Consider the following 17,986-nt stretch of genomic DNA (forward strand, 5'->3'; position numbering starts at 1 on the left):
TATTCAGAGTCAGAACAGAAGTTTCCTCCAAAGATGATTTGAACCAATAACCTTCTGTGTTGGTCAATCAGTACACCTACCGCGACTACCTGCCCACATGCTCCTATTTTCTTAGTGGGATGAGTGTTGATACATTACAACACAGTTACAAACAATATCTGCACACCTCGTGGTAGGAAGTAGCCGAAAACACCCCTGTAGCAAGGGCATATTTAAGGTTATGCATAATTATCATGTTGGATTACAGTATATTTATAGTGTACTTAATTATTAGTGTTTCATACTTATAGATCTCTGTGATGCTTGTATTGAAGTTAGTATGACAAGTTTACAGTAATAGTTAATAGTAACACAACTGTTAAATAAAACTCTATTTCAAATGTTATTAGCTTCTTAAAATATCAAATTAGACACCCCGAATAACAGTTTAAGATAAGTGAAGAAATAATAGGGAAATATCTGTTCTTGTTGATCGTTAGCGCTTCGTTGTCCCCCTCTAGTGGAGAATAGCGGTATCGTTAAATATAAATAAATGAAACGCTGTATTCAAAATTAAGTAATCTAAGAAAGGGGCCATGAGAAAAAACCCATTCACGCTCCTATAAAGAAAACTACGTAACATGATATTGGGGGGGGGAGCTGTAAAAGTATTCGAATCATAATAACGCATCACGTTTTAGGAATAGATTTTGCTTGTAGTTTGCAATATGTAATTCGCATTTTAGGCTGAAAAGAAAATAATCAAGTGAATCGTAATGAGAACGTGAAAACTCCTGTTTAAAAAACCGAAAATGGTGGAATTAGAGGAAAGGTCATACTTTCTTGTAGCATATACCTTAGGCTTAGACCTTCTTTAAAATATTTTATACGATTGTCTTTAGTAGAAACTGATAGAAAATAATTTGTACACGCGAACATATTTGTTTAAAATCTGAAAAAAACATATAAAGTCTAATATGAAAACGAACGAGCCAGCCAGGAGTCGAACCTAGAATCTTCTGATCCGTAGTCAGACGCGTTATCCATTGCGCCACTGGCCCGCTGACGAGTAGCGAATCAAATATCGTAAGTAATATACATTATTCAATATCAGTAGTTAACATTGATATTATGTAGTTCATATATTCTTGCACTTTAATTTAATGTAACTGAACACCAGGGATGAAATTCACCAATATAATAAAGTGAATTTAAAAAGTCCACGAGGCTGAAGTTAGCTCCTTATTAGAATTTTCCGGTCCACCTTAAATGCTGCGCAGTCGGATGCAATAACGCAATTGAGCCTGTAGGGGGATTTATTTACCGAGGTTTACCTTCAGAATTTGATTCGGCTTTCGATTCTTATTAAATAATGTCTGTTAATGTGCATGTGAGCAAAATTCACATTAGGTGTATTTGTAGGTGAAGAATATATTGAGTTAGGCAAATAACATAATTTTTCATATTCAACAGTGTTTTCAGGGACACAAAGTGTCTATGGTGCCCTTCAGATGCTGACTGAAAGTTGTTAAATAATGCCAAATAAGGTCTATCAATGTGCATGGGAGCAGAGTTTCCCGGTGATGTTACTGGTAGACATCATAAACTGTCATTCTCTAGTGAGTTTTCACTGTCTCAAAGCGTTTAACCCCTTGAACTCCTTGAACTAAACTGTCCAGATATGTACTTTCCTCAACATGATGACAAGTTAATACAGCCATTTAATTCGAATCTAAATCCAAATGAAGTTCTGAACGTAAGCAAAGTAAACGAGTCCCCCCCTACAGGCGCAATCTCGTCATTGCAACCGGCTGCGCAGCATTTAAGGTGGACCGGAAAATCCGAATAAGGAGCCAAAACTTCAGCCTCGTCTTCAGTCCCCGCCCCCGCCGGCGTTATTACCGACACGTCACAGGGGTCACGAGCACACTGAAGTAAAGATGGCTACCGCCTACGAGAGCTACAATTTGTGAGTATGACCGTTCGCCTTTAACTTTAAATCCCCAGTGTATTTTTAAGAAACCCAGATGGCAGTGACAGGTCCTCAGACAGAGATGTGTCGTGGTTGAAGGGCGTTATCGCTGGTGCTTGTGTCTCATGGTTGAACCGAAGGTAGCTGACCGAGGACCGCCGTTGACACGGCCGGCTACTTCATTAGCTTTGTGGCTAAGCTAAGCTAAAAAAAAACCAACTGAAGATAGGTGATGCTACGCTACGCTAATCTGTGGTAGACAGAGATAGGCTATGCTAATGGGAAGGTAAGCTAAACACGGCTAGCTGGCTAACACGTTTAGCCGCAGGAGGAAATACCGCTGATTGGCCGCCTACTGTATGAATTTCCTGACCTATTAATCTGGCTCTTTCCGCAAAGATGAAAAAGTAGATATCTATAAATTATTTGTACTACACAAAAAATCCTTCTGAACTTGTGTGTGTTTTAATCTGTAGTTAGCTGCCATACTAACGGTAGCAAGTTACTGGCATTGGAGGAGAGGGTGGATCGCTCATGTGTCCCTTTTTGACAGTTTGCATTTAGTGACAGTTCTGTATAAAACACGATTGATTTTACCCGGACAGACATCCCTTTCTGACATCTAATTCTGTAATGGTAAAGGTGTTGTAAATGCTTGGTATCGATGCGCAGGCTATTCTTTTTTGAAATATTGAGATGCGTTTGGAGATGGAAACATGGGATGGTCTGTTTTCACCCCCCGACTGCAGCAAGGGCGATCTGCTGCAGCGAGGTATCGATCCAGACACAGAAATGCACACTGTGCTGAAACTCCCCTGTAAACCCCACAGAAGAACTTTTGTTTTTCTATATCAAAGCCTTAGCCTCAGTCAGCCTTTGAATTAATTACCCTTAAGGTAATGTGATGAGGGTTTCTAAAAATTTTAACATGACCAAGCCGTGCTGAGCGGTTGATCTTTGATATGTCGTTATTTATTCACGAAGATGATAAGCATGCTTCCTGTTTCTTTTTAAATTCCATGTGGCTCATGTTTTTGTATCCCTGGTACACGGGATGTTTTACTGTTCCTGTTTACCTTCACACCTCTGGTCTTCAGATCAATCTTCTGGTCTCCCAGAGCCTCTGACCAGGCAGAAGGTCACATGACACCTTCGCAGGTGAATTGCCTTTGAACAGATGGCGGATGTCTAATGTTGACTTGGCATTTCTCTAAAGCTTCTTATGAAAACCCTCCTGTTCATCTTCTGCTGCCGCTGTGTGGAACCTCCTCCAAAAAGGTTTCCCAACCTTCACGTTTTGGCTGCACGTGTTTGTTTTACGCCACCAAAGGACGACTTAAGCTGGTTCCCCCGGCTACACCGTAAAAACATTGCTACCTTCTTAAGGCTGGCAGTTTGGTTTCTTGAAATCATCTGGTGGAACCTGTGCAAAGCAGGTGCTTCTGGCCGAGCGAGTGCGGCAGCTGTTTCCTGAAGTGTTCATGTTCCCTTCGGAATTCCGGCGTGGTTCACTTAGGTTTGGACCATTACCCTAAGTGCCTTGAAAGCTGGGAACATAAACATTTTAGTGGGCATGGGTTCTCCAGACCGCTGTGTGTGAGTTAATCCTAAACTCACGCCTTCTGTTCTGCCTCATGGAGGGGCATACGGTGAAATCACCAGCAATTGACTCTGGGTTTGAGGTCTATTTAAGCTGTGGGTCCAGTGTTTAAATACAAAGACCTGCCTGTAAACACTCCTCAAACGAAATTTTCCAGAGTTCATTCGGCTCATCCAGATCAGATGAGATATTTAAATAGTTCCAGTTTTTGCGAGGAAGAAGTGTGCCACATTACTAATGATAAAGTTGGTGTTCTCGTAGTTTTACTTCATAAAATTCTGCCAGCTTGTTATTGACAGTTGTATGGTTCACACCTCAGGTTGTTTGCTTGTTGTTAGCAACAGGGACTGATGGGGTAGAACACAGGAGTCTGGGTGCAGGCGATGTTTATGATGGCTACGGTATGAACCTGAAGGCTTGTCCCTGCCATAGCATGTTTGTGCAGAACAGGTGGAGGTAGGACTATGACTGAACTTTCCTATTCGTCTCTGTGCATATACAGGGAAACGGTTCAACGGTCTGATCCAGCCTCCTGATATCATTACCGTCTTTGGTTCTTCTTAAGCATTGTGAAAACAGCCGTAATTATAACATTAGCTAATTTTAGTAATCGAACGGACTGCTGCAAACATTGAATAAATCTCGCTCTGTTGTAAAGCAATGGAACCAGATGGGGTCACAGTCTATCTATTTAGAAAGAGACCTGGAGGGATAGGGAACTGCTATTTGTAGGCTCCCTGTGCCATTTACACACGTCTGATGACTGAACGTTATTATTGGATTGCCATAACAGGTATTTCGATTAAGTGACTTTTACTCTGTGGGACTTGAATCCGAAAACCTTCAGCCCAGATCCTTAGTCACTCGAGGTCCTCCAGCGATCTGAGGGTCATGCTTGCAGTAAGAGGAGGTCCTCACCGTGTCACATGCTCCTGCACAGGCACACGACCCCTGAGAAGTTCTACATCGAAGCCTGTGACGATGGCGCCACCGAAGTGCTGGCCATCGATAGGGTGTCGACAGAGATGACTCTCTCAGGTAAGAGTGGACTGTGACTGTGCTGCTCATGGTTCCTCTTCAGCCTAATTGGGAGGGGGGCAATCTAAGGCCAACTGCCCCAGAGCATACTACTGTTATACACGACAGAAGGAAGATCTTAAGTATTGTAACGTCACTGGTGGAATTGTGGGCTTCTGTGTAGCTGTCTTGCGTGATGGTCATAAATGCAAATGCAAGCTGTGTTCCATTCTCACTGTGTGTAATTATTAAATGGCATAGTTTTAAATACTGGCTCGGTAGAACCAGAACTGAGGAACTATGTTCTGCAGTTTCTTCTGAGACATTTATTCTTTATCTGCCGGGTTGTGAGCTGTCCACACCTCAGGAAGGATGCCTCCTCATTTCTCTATCATTTCAGCAGTGTGATTTTATGGCTTATCCAGCGCTGGGGTATATGCGGTTCTAAGTATCCTGAAATGACAGCAGCCATTGACGAAACTGGTTATGCACAGTCTGGTTCTGATGGACCCGTGCGTTTGACCTCTGCACCTATGACTGCATGTAGCTTGCCAGCCCTTTCTGGGTCACCAACTCCTCTGTTTTGGGTCTAGTAGACGTAGAGAATAATTCAGCACCTTGTCAGTCATCCATTGTTTGTAGTGGATATAGTGTTTGTTTGGCTTAAAGTGCCTCTTAAGATGTTCCCCACTAATCACAGATGCTGTCACACTCGATGGCACTGTGATTGTCTTCTCAAGAGAAAGTCACTGTTTCCAGTACCACTATGATTATATGAAGTACAGGGTCGTTCATACTTGGCGCTGCTTCTTGAAGGACGCTTGTTACCGTGATAGGGAAAGTCTTTAGTGTTGACTTGGCTGTGTCCTTGCCTTTCCTCAGGGAAGAAGGACATCCCTCCGTCGGCGGTGACCAGGCCCATCTGTGGAATCATGGGGACCATCCGCCTGGTAGCGGGTAGGTGCTGCCTTGGAGACATTTCTCTGTGTTCATGCTGAGCTTCCTGGTGTATCAATGCACATCACACAAACTAGCTGGGTAATGCCTAAAAAAACTGTATGTATCTGACATCGTGTCGTGAAGCTGTTACAATGAGAAAGATCGGACTGCTACAAAACGGTTCAGGGCGAAATATTTCCAAGAACGGAAATGGAGCTACTCAAGAAAGGAAATCAGAACATGAGGCTAAATTTAGTCAAGTCCCAGGGCTAATGTTGGCCTTATTGAGGAAGATGTTGAAACTTGACGGTCCTGGTTAACTTTAGTGTCTTTGCAAGATCTGATGTTCAGTTGTCATTGGTCGTAGCAGCCTGGAAACATCAGGTCACTGTGTTGGTTATATGTTGGGCTGATGTCTAAGCTTCCAAGCTTCCTCGGATCACCAACCTTGGCATCCTCCCACAGGGATGTACCTCATTGTCATTACCAAGAAGAAGAAGGTGGGCTCCCTCTTTGGGCACAATGTGTGGAAGGTGGTGGACTTTGATGTGATCTCCTACAAAAAGACCATTCTGCACCTGACTGATAACCAGGTGATGCCTGTCACCATCCTGCAGCCAAACTCACGAGTCGCCCTACGTCGCATCCCAAGGACTCTCTACTCTTATGCGTTTGCCTCCAGTTGGAAAACACTGACGTTTCGTCTTGAGAACTTCTGAGAAACGTGATCTCCACTTACCGTTACACAGTTTGCATTATTAATCAAAGGGGCAATGCTCGTTGGAAGAGCAACCTTTGTTGTGATAGGCAGAGGGTAATGTCACTCGAGAGGGGGATGGCTTTGTCCCTGAGGAAACAGGGAACGTCTGTTTCTGACATATACTAAAGTGTAAGACAACTGTATGATAAAAAATAACCTTGAACCGGAAGCTAAATGAACTCCTTAAAGCATTTAAATAAAATAGGTTGACTGTTTCATAGTAATATATTACAGTAGGTAATTTATTTTTATAACATGGAGAACGCCCTTGTGTTCATAATTGCCTTGAAATATCACTCCTTTTACATCTGCAAATTAGCTACATCTTCATTCATTCAGATTCATTCATTTCAATCAGTCAGTTTTTTTTTTTTTTTTTTTTAATGATTATCAATCAGTACTGAATGATTATCGCAATAAGGGTCACATTTTGGTAGATAAGTTCCTCATACCACCTGTAGCCTGTAGGAAGGGAACATCAGAGTGATACGCTGCTGCTAACAGACCCTCACAGGCCAAGCTTGGTTAGCCTTGAGCTCAAGGCCTGGCTGAGGGGGGGAGGGGCTTGGCTCGTCCAATGATCTCGCCGTTGGTATCTCCCTGTCTCCTTGCAGACCCTAAGGATATGTGACATCATCCCCCATAGTGAGCGGTCTTGTTGATATTAAAATAGCTTCAGTAGCTTCAGAAAGGTCAGCGTGATTATGCTGTAATGGCGGTGTTTCCTCTGGACGGATCCAACCTCCGCCATTGTGACTCTCACCTCTTAACTTTTCCCCTTCAGATGCAGGATAATAAGACATTCCTGGCCATGATCAACAACGTTCTGACCACGGACGGCTTCTACTACGCCACCAACTATGACCTGACGCACTCCCTGCAGCGCCTGTCCAACACCAGCCCTGACTTCCACGACATGAGCCTGCTGGAGCGGGTGAGTGGGGGGAGGGGCTTCTGCGTGAAGGGGGTGTCATGGACACGCCTACATAGCCCCCATCAGTGAGGATGAGCTCTGGGGCGTTGCAGGCTGGTTCAGACTTTCCCTTATGCATAATGCAGACAGGCATGGTCACGGTGTCGGGTTAGGCTTAGGATTAGGTTTAGGGTTACCACAGCGAAGCGGATATGTTACACACAGCATCTGCATAGCCTGACCTTTAGCGCAGGCACAGGTATCATTACAGGCTTATTCTGCAAACACATAAACCGGGAAACACCTAGTAAATATTACCTAAGCTGGGCAGGGTCCTGTCTCCCTGTCAAGGGGGGGTTTCAGTGCTGTGATATCCAGGTTACCCCCCCCAGGAACATTCGGCACACCTTGTCGTGTCCCCTTGTTCTGTTCAGGGGGGCTGTCTTAAATAGTCTTCCAGTTCTGTCCTCCTCATCCGTGGCTGATGTGAAATCCCTTTCACTACCCCTTGTCAAGTCAAGTGTGCTCAACTGTCATACCATCCATACGCAGGCATACAGAGACGTGAAATAACGCTGCCCAGGGACCCCGGGGCGACATACAAACAGCAGCTAGTGATGAGGGGAGGGTTTTCACGGCAAAGTGCAAAACACAGGACAGTGTCAAACAGGGGGCTGGGCACGAGGGTTTACATACATAGTGCTATGTGCAGGTAAAAATAAATACGGCAGCATAAAAGGGTGGAATAAATATAGTGCAACTGAATAAATAGACAAATAGTAATTAGTTTGAGGGACCAGAGTTTATCTGTGGGGGGGTCGGTAATCGCAGGAACAGGTAGGGGGTTATGTGGCTGGCAGCGTATTGGATATCATGACAGCCTCGGGGAAGATGCTGTTGCTGAATCTGCCCCCCCCCCACCATTTTCTGTTTTGTAGGCGGACCAGAGGTTTGTCTGGAATGGACACCTGCTTAGAGAGATCATCGCGCAGCCGGAGGTGAGGGTGCCGGCAGTGGGGGGGCGGCGGGTACCCCCCGTGCTGCCTTTGGTCCTGACAGTCCCACGCTGTTTCCCTGTTTATTCCCTCCTTCATGCATCCTGGGTTCTCACGCTCACTCTCTCTCCTGCAGCTTCACAGATTCGCTTTTCCGGTCATCCACGGATGTATCCTTTCTGTCTGTATTTCTGTGAGAGATCCTGTTACTGATGAACATCTGTTGGCTCGTTTTCAGCCCTCTTGTATAGTATACAAAGAGAAGGATTATTTTAAGTTGTAATTCCACCCAGAGTCAAATTGGCTACTGATTCTGACCTGATTGAAACCAGGCTGGGCTAGAATTGATCCCATCCCTAAGGGAAATATTTAAATAGGCCTAGTGGAGTCTGCTGGATTTTCTAAGTGTGCCACCTATAGGTCAGCCAGGTCACTGCAGACCAGTGCACGGTGTTATGTGAGAAGCCACCACAGGGGGCACTCTCGGTTATAGTGCAAACCGTAACCTGTAGCATGGAAAAGTTACACCAGGGAGTTTATGTAGTCTGACTTAGACGTGGAATGATCTGGACTGAGTGTCAAATTGAGGCAGGTCCAGGAACCGACACTAGATGGCAGCATACCTCAACATATATCTAGTAGGACAAATATACACTCATTGGTCAATTTATTCATTACACTTGCTTGTCAGTACAAGCAGCCTGCATCTCCAAACAACAAGTGATATGGCTGCAGCTACAGTGCAGGCAGTTTGCAGACAGGGTTAGGAGGTGCAGTTAGTGTTTGGCTGCGCATTAGAACTGCTAAGCTGCGTAATGTTGGACATGACATGATGCTGGTCGGAATCCTCAACCGCCAGCCATACAGTCATCGTGATGACGTCCGGCTGCATCAACGGGAAGGTCTTCGACTGGATCCTCATCTCTAGGAGAAGCTGTTTCCGTGCTGGGGTGCGCTATTATGTTCGAGGTGAGCCTGATCCCCCTCAATCATCCAAGCCAGCCTTCCTGATTGTAACTTTTTGGGTGGGGCTGGGGGGGGGGGGCTGTCCATCCCACCCCTGCCTCTGTAACGCATCCATTTTTCAGGCATTGACTCGGACGGACATGCCGCCAACTTTGTGGAGACTGAGCAGATCGTCCAGTATAACAGTGGAAAGGCCTCCTTCGTGCAAGTCAGTCTATCGCGATAAGACCCGTACTGGTCTATATCCCTGGGGCCCTCATACTGATTGTAAATGGTGTCTCCCGCTCTCCCCATAGACCCGCGGTTCCATTCCCTTCTTTTGGTCCCAGAGGCCCAATCTGAAGTACAAGCCGAGGCCACAGATCAGCAAAACCAGCAATCACGTGAGCTTTTACTGTTAGCCCTACAGCCAATCAGGTCAGCAGTTGTTTCCATGCTGAGATCTCTTCCTTCTGTGCCTCCTAGATGGATGGCTTCCAGAGGCATTTTGATTCCCAGAGCATTCTTTACGGAAAGCAGGTCATCTTGAACTTGGTATGCTTCCATTTTTATGCTTTTATTACATCTGAGGAGTTTTATCTTGACCTTTATTGGTATTTTATAGACGGGGATTTTCATTTTCTCGTGCTGCCTTCCCCAGGTGAACCAGAAGGGGTCAGAGAAGCCCTTGGAAGAGGCCTTTGCTAAGATGGCAACCAGCTTTGGCAACAACGTGCTCAAGTAAGGGTTACTGCCCTCCTACCATTCACACTTACCTTGTGCTGTCCTAAACAGCCGAAATGATGGCCTTGCAGCTGGGCCTAGCGTAAACCATGAAGCATTATAACACCCTGTGTTAGGGGAGCTTCGTGAATGGCGAGCTTCCCGTTGATTGCTGCTGGTGATCCGCGTCAGTCTCAGCCTGCCCTCTCCTCCACCTCCTTACAGGTACATAGCCTTTGACTTCCACAAGGAGTGCAGCCACATGAGGTGGGACCGCCTGCAGATCCTGGTGGACACAGTGGCAGAGATGCAGGATGACTATGGGTAAATGAATGTGGGCGTGGGCGTGGGTGTGTGTGTGTGTGTGTGTGTGTGTGTCTGTGAAAGCCGGTGACCAAGTCTTGGGGAAGTACAAGAATTACAAGTGATACCTGTTAGTAACTGGATTGGGTGCTGAACTTAGTGGTTTTAATAGTAGTTAACAATCTGTTTTTGTTAACGTTGGGTAAGATAAAGCGTGACCACTTTATGGATCTGTGGACTGGGTTTGTTCCGATCCACCTCCAGAGCCCCTTTCACTGTAGGCTTCTGGGTGGTGCTGTACCCCGACTCCGGTACCCCTGATTGGTGGCGGTACACCGGGGGGAAGGCACTCCTGGGCTTATACTACTTCCTGTCACATGACAATATTCTCTCTAGCTACTTCCTGGTGGACTCGGATGGGAAGGTCATGCTGCAGCAAGATGGCACGTTCCGCAGTAACTGCATGGACTGCCTGGACCGGACCAACGTCATCCAGAGTCTGCTGGCTCGCCGGTCCCTGCAGGCCCAGTTGCAGGTGTCTTTTCTTATGCATAAATTCACTCCCCTGATACTAGTTGTTTGTTCCAGCAAAGTGCTGGTTAGTTTCTCAGTCTGGAGGTCCTGGTCATCTGTTAAACTGGATGCCTCTGGCGTAGAAGATTCACAGGCCATCTGACACTGTTTGCCCTATATGGAAGAGATGGTCATCTGACTGTAAGATCCCTCCAACTGTGGTTTCTATTATACAACAGAGGCTGGGTGTCCTGCACGTAGGTCAGAAGATTGAACAGCAAGCTGATTTTGAAAAGATCTACAAGAATGGTGAGCCCACCCCCCCTGCTGATGAGATTATCAGTGCCCCTCCCCGCCCCCCCACCATTAACCCTACAGCTTCTGAATTGCATCGTGTCCCTGGTTCCAGGGTGGGCTGACAACGCTAATGCGTGTGCCAAGCAGTATGCCGGCACTGGAGCCCTGAAGACTGACTTCACCAGGTGAGGAACCCGTCTGATCTTACGAGCTTACGGATGTGGAGACTGGAAGTGGCATTACAGAGATACCAGAGTAGATATGAGCCTGTGGTTTAAGGTGCTCCTCAACTGTACTAGTTCTCTCTTGGAGTCCAGACTCAGTCCTGTGATTGGGCTAGATTTCCACTAAAGTTCACTGAGCCCAATAGCCCCCTAAACCTTAATATTAGTTCCTCCACAAAGCAAAGTCTGCGAACAACATGACACTGGATGACATCTCTACACCCAGGACGGGAAAGAGGACCCACTGGGGTCTGCTGATGGATGGCTGGAACTCCATGATACGCTACTACAAGAACAACTTCTCTGATGGCTTCAGACAGGTATGGAACCCTCTCACATGGTGCTCCAGGGGCTGTGCGATAACAGGCATGCTAGACTCTGGGCTCTGCGTGACACCAAACCAAGTTCAAACACCAAATGTTAAATAGGAGCTATTGTGGAACCTGTAAGATACTGTTAACAATCCTAACTGTGGTGGAGCCAGCTGGGGGTGTACAATGACTGCCCAGGTTTGATTTGGGGGGGGGGGGTGCTTTGTGGATCTCAGCTGCCTCCATGATGTACCGCCCCCCCCCTCCCAGGATTCTATTGACCTCTTCCTTGGGAACTACGCTGTGGATGAGATGGAAGTGTCGACACCCCTACATGTGCAGAAGGACTGGAAGTTCCTCACTGTGAGTATTATCACTTGGGGGGGCGTGGGGTGTGGGGCTTGGGGGAGGAGTCATAGGGCCTAAGGGGCAGGGTGGTCTGAGGCGGGATGGAACCAATGTTTTTCTTATGGGCAGGAATTAACTTGGTCAGTCTTTTACTGCTGGAGGTGTTTTTTTTTTAAAAAATTTTGAGATACTGGTTTTAACATGTGGTGGGTTTAATTCCCCACAACTTCAAAGTCATTCTTTATTCTCCTCTCTCGCAGCTTCCCATCATCATGTTGGTTGCTTTCGCAATGTGCATCATCTGCCTCCTTATGGCAGGTAAGAAGCTCCGTTTTCATTATTAGCAATGGAAGAAGTCGAGCTTTAGAAAGCAGCTTTTGTGGGCTTGGTGTCAGTCACATGGGTAGTTTCCCCAGTTCCCATTGGTCACCTAATGAAGAGCATTCAGCTACCCTCATTTCTCCATTCACTATGAGAATATCCAGAATGACTGACCTTTCAAAAATGCCTTTAGAAGAATTGAAAGATCTTGATGTTTTTCTTACTCAATAACAACTCACTGGGTCAGAGCTCATGGGACCATGACACCCAAGCTGTAGAGTGGTTCGGCGTGACCCTTAGAGATTGTGGTGACGTCCTGCCATGTTCTCCAGGTGACACGTGGACAGAGACCCTAGCCTACGTGCTGTTCTGGGGCTCGGCGAGCGCCGTCACAGCCGCCGTCATCCTCTTCAATGGCCCCGATTTCGTCGACGCCCCCAAGCTGGTGCAGAAGGAGAAGATGGACTGAATGTGTGTGTGTGGAAAGCAGCTCAGCTCCGCGGGCCCCATGTGTAACTCCTCCCAGCTGCCCCAGACCTGGAGCCTGTACTGACCTGCTCTCCACACTGTCCACGCACAAGTCATCCTATTCCACACCACTCGTCTCCGGTGTCACACTTTCCCAATGATTCCCAGCTCGGCCTTTGCAGGCTTCGAGTGTACGCACTAACTCGCGCACCAAGCACCGTTCCCCTGTATCACCTGACCGGAACCCGGCGTCAAGGCTGAGCGCCGTAATCTCCACCATTCACTCTGCCTACTTGTATGAACTGTTTTCAGCACCTCTCTTCCGTTGATAGTTTTTTAACTTTTTGTGTTTTTTTTTTTCTTTTTATTTTATTATTATTGTTAATTTGTGGGGTGTGGCACTTAATAAGGTGTAGGTTAATCTTCTTTTTAAAGCAGATGGGAGAAGCCGTCCCCATGTCTCCTGGTGTGATGGGAAAGTCGAATAAGAATCTCATGAGCTGCTCGATACACCTCAGATACGGTTTCTGTGATTTCACACTGGATGGTCCAGCTGCTGCTTCACACGATTCGGTGTTGATGTTACCGCTTGTTTAATGTTCTTGTGTGTGAGTGTTTATTTGTTACTGCTTGAAGACCCCGTGGGGGGGGGGTACAGAAGATGCTTGTGAAGATCCAGAATAATAACTACTAGATGCATGGCTAGTGAGTGTTTTTTTTTTTTTTTTTTTTTGGGGAGCTTTCGCTGGAATGTTTGGAGCCTTACGTAACTGCGCCGTGGTATTCCATTCAAAAGGCATAACTTTAATAAATGGGAGAAAGAGAAGCTCGCGGATTCCAAACCCTGCACAGCCACGATGGTCTGAAGTCCATCGCATGTGTGAATGTCTGTGGACAGCAGGGTCCTGGGGTAACAGGTGTGACCTTTCTGTGGCTGAGGAATGTGGACCCAAACACAGCTGGATCTGTGGAACCTATACTGGACTCCCAGTAGAAGTGGCTACTTTAAATGGCTGCCCCCCCCCCTCCTCGTTCTTTGTCACAGTTGATTTTAGCACTGCCTGCTTTAGATTCTGGCTCAATTGTTGCCTTACATCTTCATGGGGGAGGGGGGTCTATTAACTCATCAGTAATACTGCCCTTTGGGGTATTTCTCAGTCTCTCACTGAATCTCAAATCACTAATCATGCCTTTTGTCGTTACCATTAAATCTTTGATTTAGAGGGCCAAAGTACAAATGTATGGTGGATCATACACACCCAACACCACGCTATTAAACAGTGCAACGTCTGTGTGCTCCGTAGCCTTGAGAACAGAGCTGATGGTGCCGATTCTGACCTCTAGTTAAACATTTGCCCTTAGGAAGGCAGTGGGGGAATCTTCCTTTGGTGTTTGTATCACATAGGATCAAGCTGAAGGTTATATAAGAAACAGTTTCTGACCATCTTCAGCCTGCCTCATTCTGTCCTCTGTATAAATTACCTGTACAATGTATATTTTTAGGTGATCTATGTATTGTATATCTATATATTATATATTATATTATATTATATTATATATAACTAGTACTTGTAATTAGCCACTGTACATCTTACATTGGGGATTTGTATTTAGAATGCAAATTTTAGGGACATGATGTCAGCTACTGGGGATCCTTGTCCACCTTATTTTTATAGTTTATGGTCCAATCACGTTAAAAGGTTACGGGAGTAACGTCGACCAATAGTGTTGAATCATTATGATGACACTGCTTTGGACTTTTACTGCAGGTCTTAATATTTCTTTCATGACGGGGGAGGGAGTCTGTCGCTTATATATGAAACAATGTTCCCCTTTTTTATGGGATTTTGAAGTACATAGGCTTATTTCAACTGTAGAGATTACGTTATATTTTCTTTTCTTCCAGTTTAATTACTTTTTTTTCGTTTTTTTTTTTTTTTTCTTTCTCGAAAAACCTCAATAAAATCCATTATGTCAGGCGAAAAGTGTTCTCAACCTATTTAAATTTTAAATCGTTTAACTTCTGCATGTGGTTGCAATAATGATGAATATTTCATTGGTTATTATTTAGCAGGCATATGAAACAGGTATAGGCTGTTTTAGGATTCTAAGAAAGGTAGTTTCTTTTGAATGTAGCAAGAGGAACAATTTTTATGCATCCATCTTCCCTGCAGGTAGTATTTAAAAACGTCATCAAACAAGTTGAACGGTAACCGTGGAGTGTTTTTTTTTTGGGGGGGGGGGGGTTTAACATTACTGAGATCTGGCTTTGCCAAGCACTCTTCAGAGTTTAATCCTCCATTGAAAAGGCTGGAATTAATATGCTCAGAAAGCCACTGCCAATTAGTACAGCCAAAGTGAAGAAAAAGTCTGGTGACCCAGAAGTCAAAACTGACTTTTTTCCATGAATTAATAGATGTTAGAGATCTTAACAGCCATTAATAAAACTGCGAGTAGTTATCTAGAACTGTTTGTATTAAGTAAATCGCATATACACGACAAAATATCGCAAGTGGACCAGATTTAGGATTTCAAGGGAAAATGTACCATCAGACCGAATCACACAGTAATTAACGCACTGCTCATTTTTTTTATTTTATTTAAAATAGGTCAACATAGGAGGAAACAATGTAATTACCTTGCATTATGGCCTCTAAACAACGTACAGTACTATGGACATGAGCACCGCACACTGTTAGTGTCTGCTTATTCCTTGGTACAATGTACGTTAGTTTTAACGAGTTAAAGAGCATAAGTTGGCCTAAACCAGTGACTCTCAAAGTGTGGGGCGCAAGAGACCTGGGGGAAAGTCGTACAGAACTGATGTCATTTTCACGGCACCGTTAGCAACCTGCTCATTCACTTCTATCAGAGCCTTAAAGGGTCACAATGGACAGATATTTAACAGGTACGAAAAGAAAAATAGGTGCTTCTGAGAGACATGAAGCAAGTGCCGAAAACCAGGAAAAAAAACAACCCACAAAGGAAATATGATGAAGCATATCTTGCTCTGGGTTTCACTGTTAATGTGGTAGGAGATGAAGAGAGACCTGTCTGTATATATGTTTGAAAACTTTGGCAGCTGACAGAATGAAACCCAGCAAATTAAACTTTCACTAAAATGCCTTGTTCACCTCCCTTCACACGTTTCTGCATTTGTTCTTGTTTATACAGAATGAATTTTATTGTATTTTCGTTTTGTTGAGGTGGGGCGTGAAAATATTTCTTCCTGCCAAGTGGGAAATGATAGAACAACTTTGAGAACCACTGCTAAACAGAAATTCAATAATTCATGTGACCATTTATTTCTGGTCCTCCACCTGAAGGTGGCGACATTTCGTCGCGGAACTATTTTTACCCTCCGTGTTTCCGGTACACGATGGAGTCGCTTCCTCTTTTCATAACTTCAACGACGGATCCGGCGGCTTCGTGGGAGTGATCTGTATTTTTCCCCCCATTTTGTTCCTAGAGTTTTTGATCAAGTCATCTGCAAACATGAAACTTGTGCGGTATGTTTGTTCATTTCTTTGTGTTTTAGACACATATTGTTGAGGAGGCTTCAAAAAACTATTACCTGCTGGTGGATGGATTTAGATTGTAGTTGATGAGCTGATGTTTGGGGCGGGAAGTACGAATGAATGAACGAAGGGATGAATGGATTATTTTGTATTGTACGCGTATTTTTCGATGGCTGTTAAACAGCCTGGTACGATACATGTTGCTGTATGTAGACTTGTTTTTTGGTGCGTCTCTATTGCAAAACATTTACCTGCTCTGTCGTTTAAAAGTTGAAAATTGGGAAAATAGTTGCACGTCTGAAATATGTTGTCTCCTTACCACTTTGAAGCTGCTTATCTCGGATGTGTGCAAATCATAAAAATCCAGGAGTTAAGTTTTATTATTATCGTTATTATTTGGAAATCAGGAAATCGGTATCTCGGTTGTGTGTTTGACTTGAAAGTGCAGGTCAGGTTCATTGTGTGTTTCCGTTTGTTGTTTGCATCGTCTCCCTGCTCATGTATAGATCTGTGGTTCTCTATATCAGAGCTGCTCTTCACTGTAGCCTAAAAGTGGCCGCTTTTTGTCCCGCCCCTTGAATCTAAGTTGTTCCCTCTGGACAGATTTCTGATGAAGTTGAGCCACGAAACGGTCACTATAGAGCTGAAGAATGGCACCCAAGTCCACGGCACCATTACAGGTGAGGATTGCCGTGCGGAGAAAACAAGCAGTTTCGCTGTACAATGAAATTCTAACTTTGGACATCCTCCTTTCACTACAGAAAATAGAATAAGAATATAAACTAACATAAATACGTAACAAGTAACTTGGTACAGGGTGTCTGTGCAGTGCTGCATGTGTTCACACTGTGTTGGCTGCAGGCGTAGATGTCAGTATGAACACACACCTCAAGGCCGTGAAGATGACGCTGAAGAACCGGGAACCTACTCAGCTGGAGTCCCTGAGTATTCGCGGCAACAACATCCGCTACTTCATCCTGCCCGACAGCCTGCCGTTGGACACGCTGCTGGTGGACATTGAGCCAAAAATCAAGTCGAAGAAGAGAGAAGCAGGTGAGAATCTGAGTCTGTGCAGCACAGACCTGTTGTACTTGGAATTTGGTGGTTGAGATTGAAGAGGTTGTGAGATAAGACTTTGTGGAAGCTTCTGGTTTTGCTATAGTCTACTAGTAGGTTATGGAATCGTACTTGCTGGAGCCAGGTGTAATCTTGTATTTTCTCTTGGAACAAAGTTGAGGCCTTTGGTTTTATCCATGTGATTCTCTCTGATTGGCCAAAATTTACTCAGTGTAATGTTTAAATGTAATGGAAGGCGTGAAACAAATGTCATGAGCCCATTCAGCCAGCAAGAATTAGGTTGCCCTCTGATTTAGTCTGTCAGCGGTGTTTATGTGTTGTTTGGGGTTGGCTGTTAAAAAGATGTCAGTCTGGAAATTCAGTCAGGTCTGATGAATACTAAACGGGGCTGTGGGACCTGGTGATGTTTGGTGATTGGTATAAAACCTAATGATTGTTTCCCCTCTCTGTCTCTCACCTCCAGTGACTGGCCGAGGGCGGGGCAGGGGCAGAGGGCGAGGCAGGGGCAGAGGGCGGGGGCGTGGGGGACCACGCCGATGAGGCCCTGTTCACTGCACTGTCCACACCAGCTGTGTCTCACTGTACAGTTTTTTTTTTTTTGTAATTTTGCCATGAAACCTTTACTGATTTTAAAGTTCCCCCCCCCCCCCCCATCCTCTTTTTATGTAATAAACAATTTTCTTCACAAAATGATGTGATTTATACTGTTTCATTGGGTATATCTGTATATTTTTAAGGAGGTTTTGTATAATTCAGTGTAGAA

The 17,986-nt window shown here is 45.0% G+C and overlaps 2 protein-coding genes and 1 non-coding gene across 4 annotated transcripts; 2 read left to right on the forward strand and 1 right to left on the reverse strand.

Annotated features, from left to right (window-relative positions):
* Positions 1-967: 967 nt before the first annotated feature.
* On the reverse strand, positions 968-1,040 carry trnar-acg (transfer RNA arginine (anticodon ACG)). The gene has a single exon. It is a non-coding gene; the product is annotated as a tRNA-Arg (tRNA).
* An 832-nt stretch (positions 1,041-1,872) lies between these two features.
* LOC111846969 (phosphatidylinositol-3-phosphatase SAC1-B-like) lies at positions 1,873-13,454 on the forward strand. Of its 2 annotated transcripts, none has more exons than XM_023817735.2 (20): positions 1,873-1,948; positions 4,492-4,589; positions 5,451-5,525; positions 5,973-6,100; positions 7,052-7,201; positions 8,119-8,178; positions 8,312-8,345; positions 9,043-9,144; positions 9,264-9,349; positions 9,438-9,524; positions 9,607-9,675; positions 9,782-9,861; positions 10,069-10,167; positions 10,543-10,681; positions 10,899-10,968; positions 11,069-11,141; positions 11,407-11,500; positions 11,762-11,854; positions 12,100-12,157; positions 12,493-13,454. In XM_023817735.2, exons 1-20 carry the CDS (start codon positions 1,920-1,922, stop codon positions 12,627-12,629), a joined length of 1,761 nt encoding a protein of 586 aa, XP_023673503.1. In that variant the 5' UTR covers positions 1,873-1,919; the 3' UTR covers positions 12,630-13,454. The 2 variants fall into 2 exon arrangements, with proteins under 2 accessions (XP_023673503.1, XP_023673504.1); XM_023817736.2 differs by lacking the exon at positions 1,873-1,948 and adding an exon at positions 3,070-3,109.
* Positions 13,455-15,980: 2,526 nt separating this feature from the next.
* Positions 15,981-17,913, forward strand: LOC111846902 (small nuclear ribonucleoprotein Sm D1-like). The gene is made up of 4 exons (XM_023817620.2): positions 15,981-16,137; positions 16,750-16,826; positions 17,008-17,199; positions 17,687-17,913. Exons 1-4 carry the CDS (start codon positions 16,124-16,126, stop codon positions 17,761-17,763), a joined length of 360 nt encoding a protein of 119 aa, XP_023673388.1. The 5' UTR covers positions 15,981-16,123; the 3' UTR covers positions 17,764-17,913.
* Positions 17,914-17,986: the final 73 nt, after the last annotated feature.

This window comes from Paramormyrops kingsleyae, chromosome 23 (genome assembly GCF_048594095.1).
Source record: "Paramormyrops kingsleyae isolate MSU_618 chromosome 23, PKINGS_0.4, whole genome shotgun sequence".
In the NCBI taxonomy this organism is placed as follows: domain Eukaryota; kingdom Metazoa; phylum Chordata; class Actinopteri; order Osteoglossiformes; family Mormyridae; genus Paramormyrops; species Paramormyrops kingsleyae.

Bases quoted from the DNA above. Each gene is read 5' to 3' on its own strand.
- LOC111846969 (XM_023817735.2), top strand. From the start codon at position 1,920: ATGGCTACCGCCTACGAGAGCTACAATTT. The intron at 10,969-11,068 runs GTGAGCCCACCC...CCCTGGTTCCAG, and splicing joins TGAAAAGATCTACAAGAATG to GGTGGGCTGACAACGCTAAT. The intron at 11,142-11,406 runs GTGAGGAACCCG...CTCTACACCCAG, and splicing joins CTGAAGACTGACTTCACCAG to GACGGGAAAGAGGACCCACT.
- LOC111846902 (XM_023817620.2), top strand. The intron at 16,827-17,007 runs GTGAGGATTGCC...TGTTGGCTGCAG, and splicing joins AGTCCACGGCACCATTACAG to GCGTAGATGTCAGTATGAAC. The intron at 17,200-17,686 runs GTGAGAATCTGA...TCTCACCTCCAG, and splicing joins GTCGAAGAAGAGAGAAGCAG to TGACTGGCCGAGGGCGGGGC.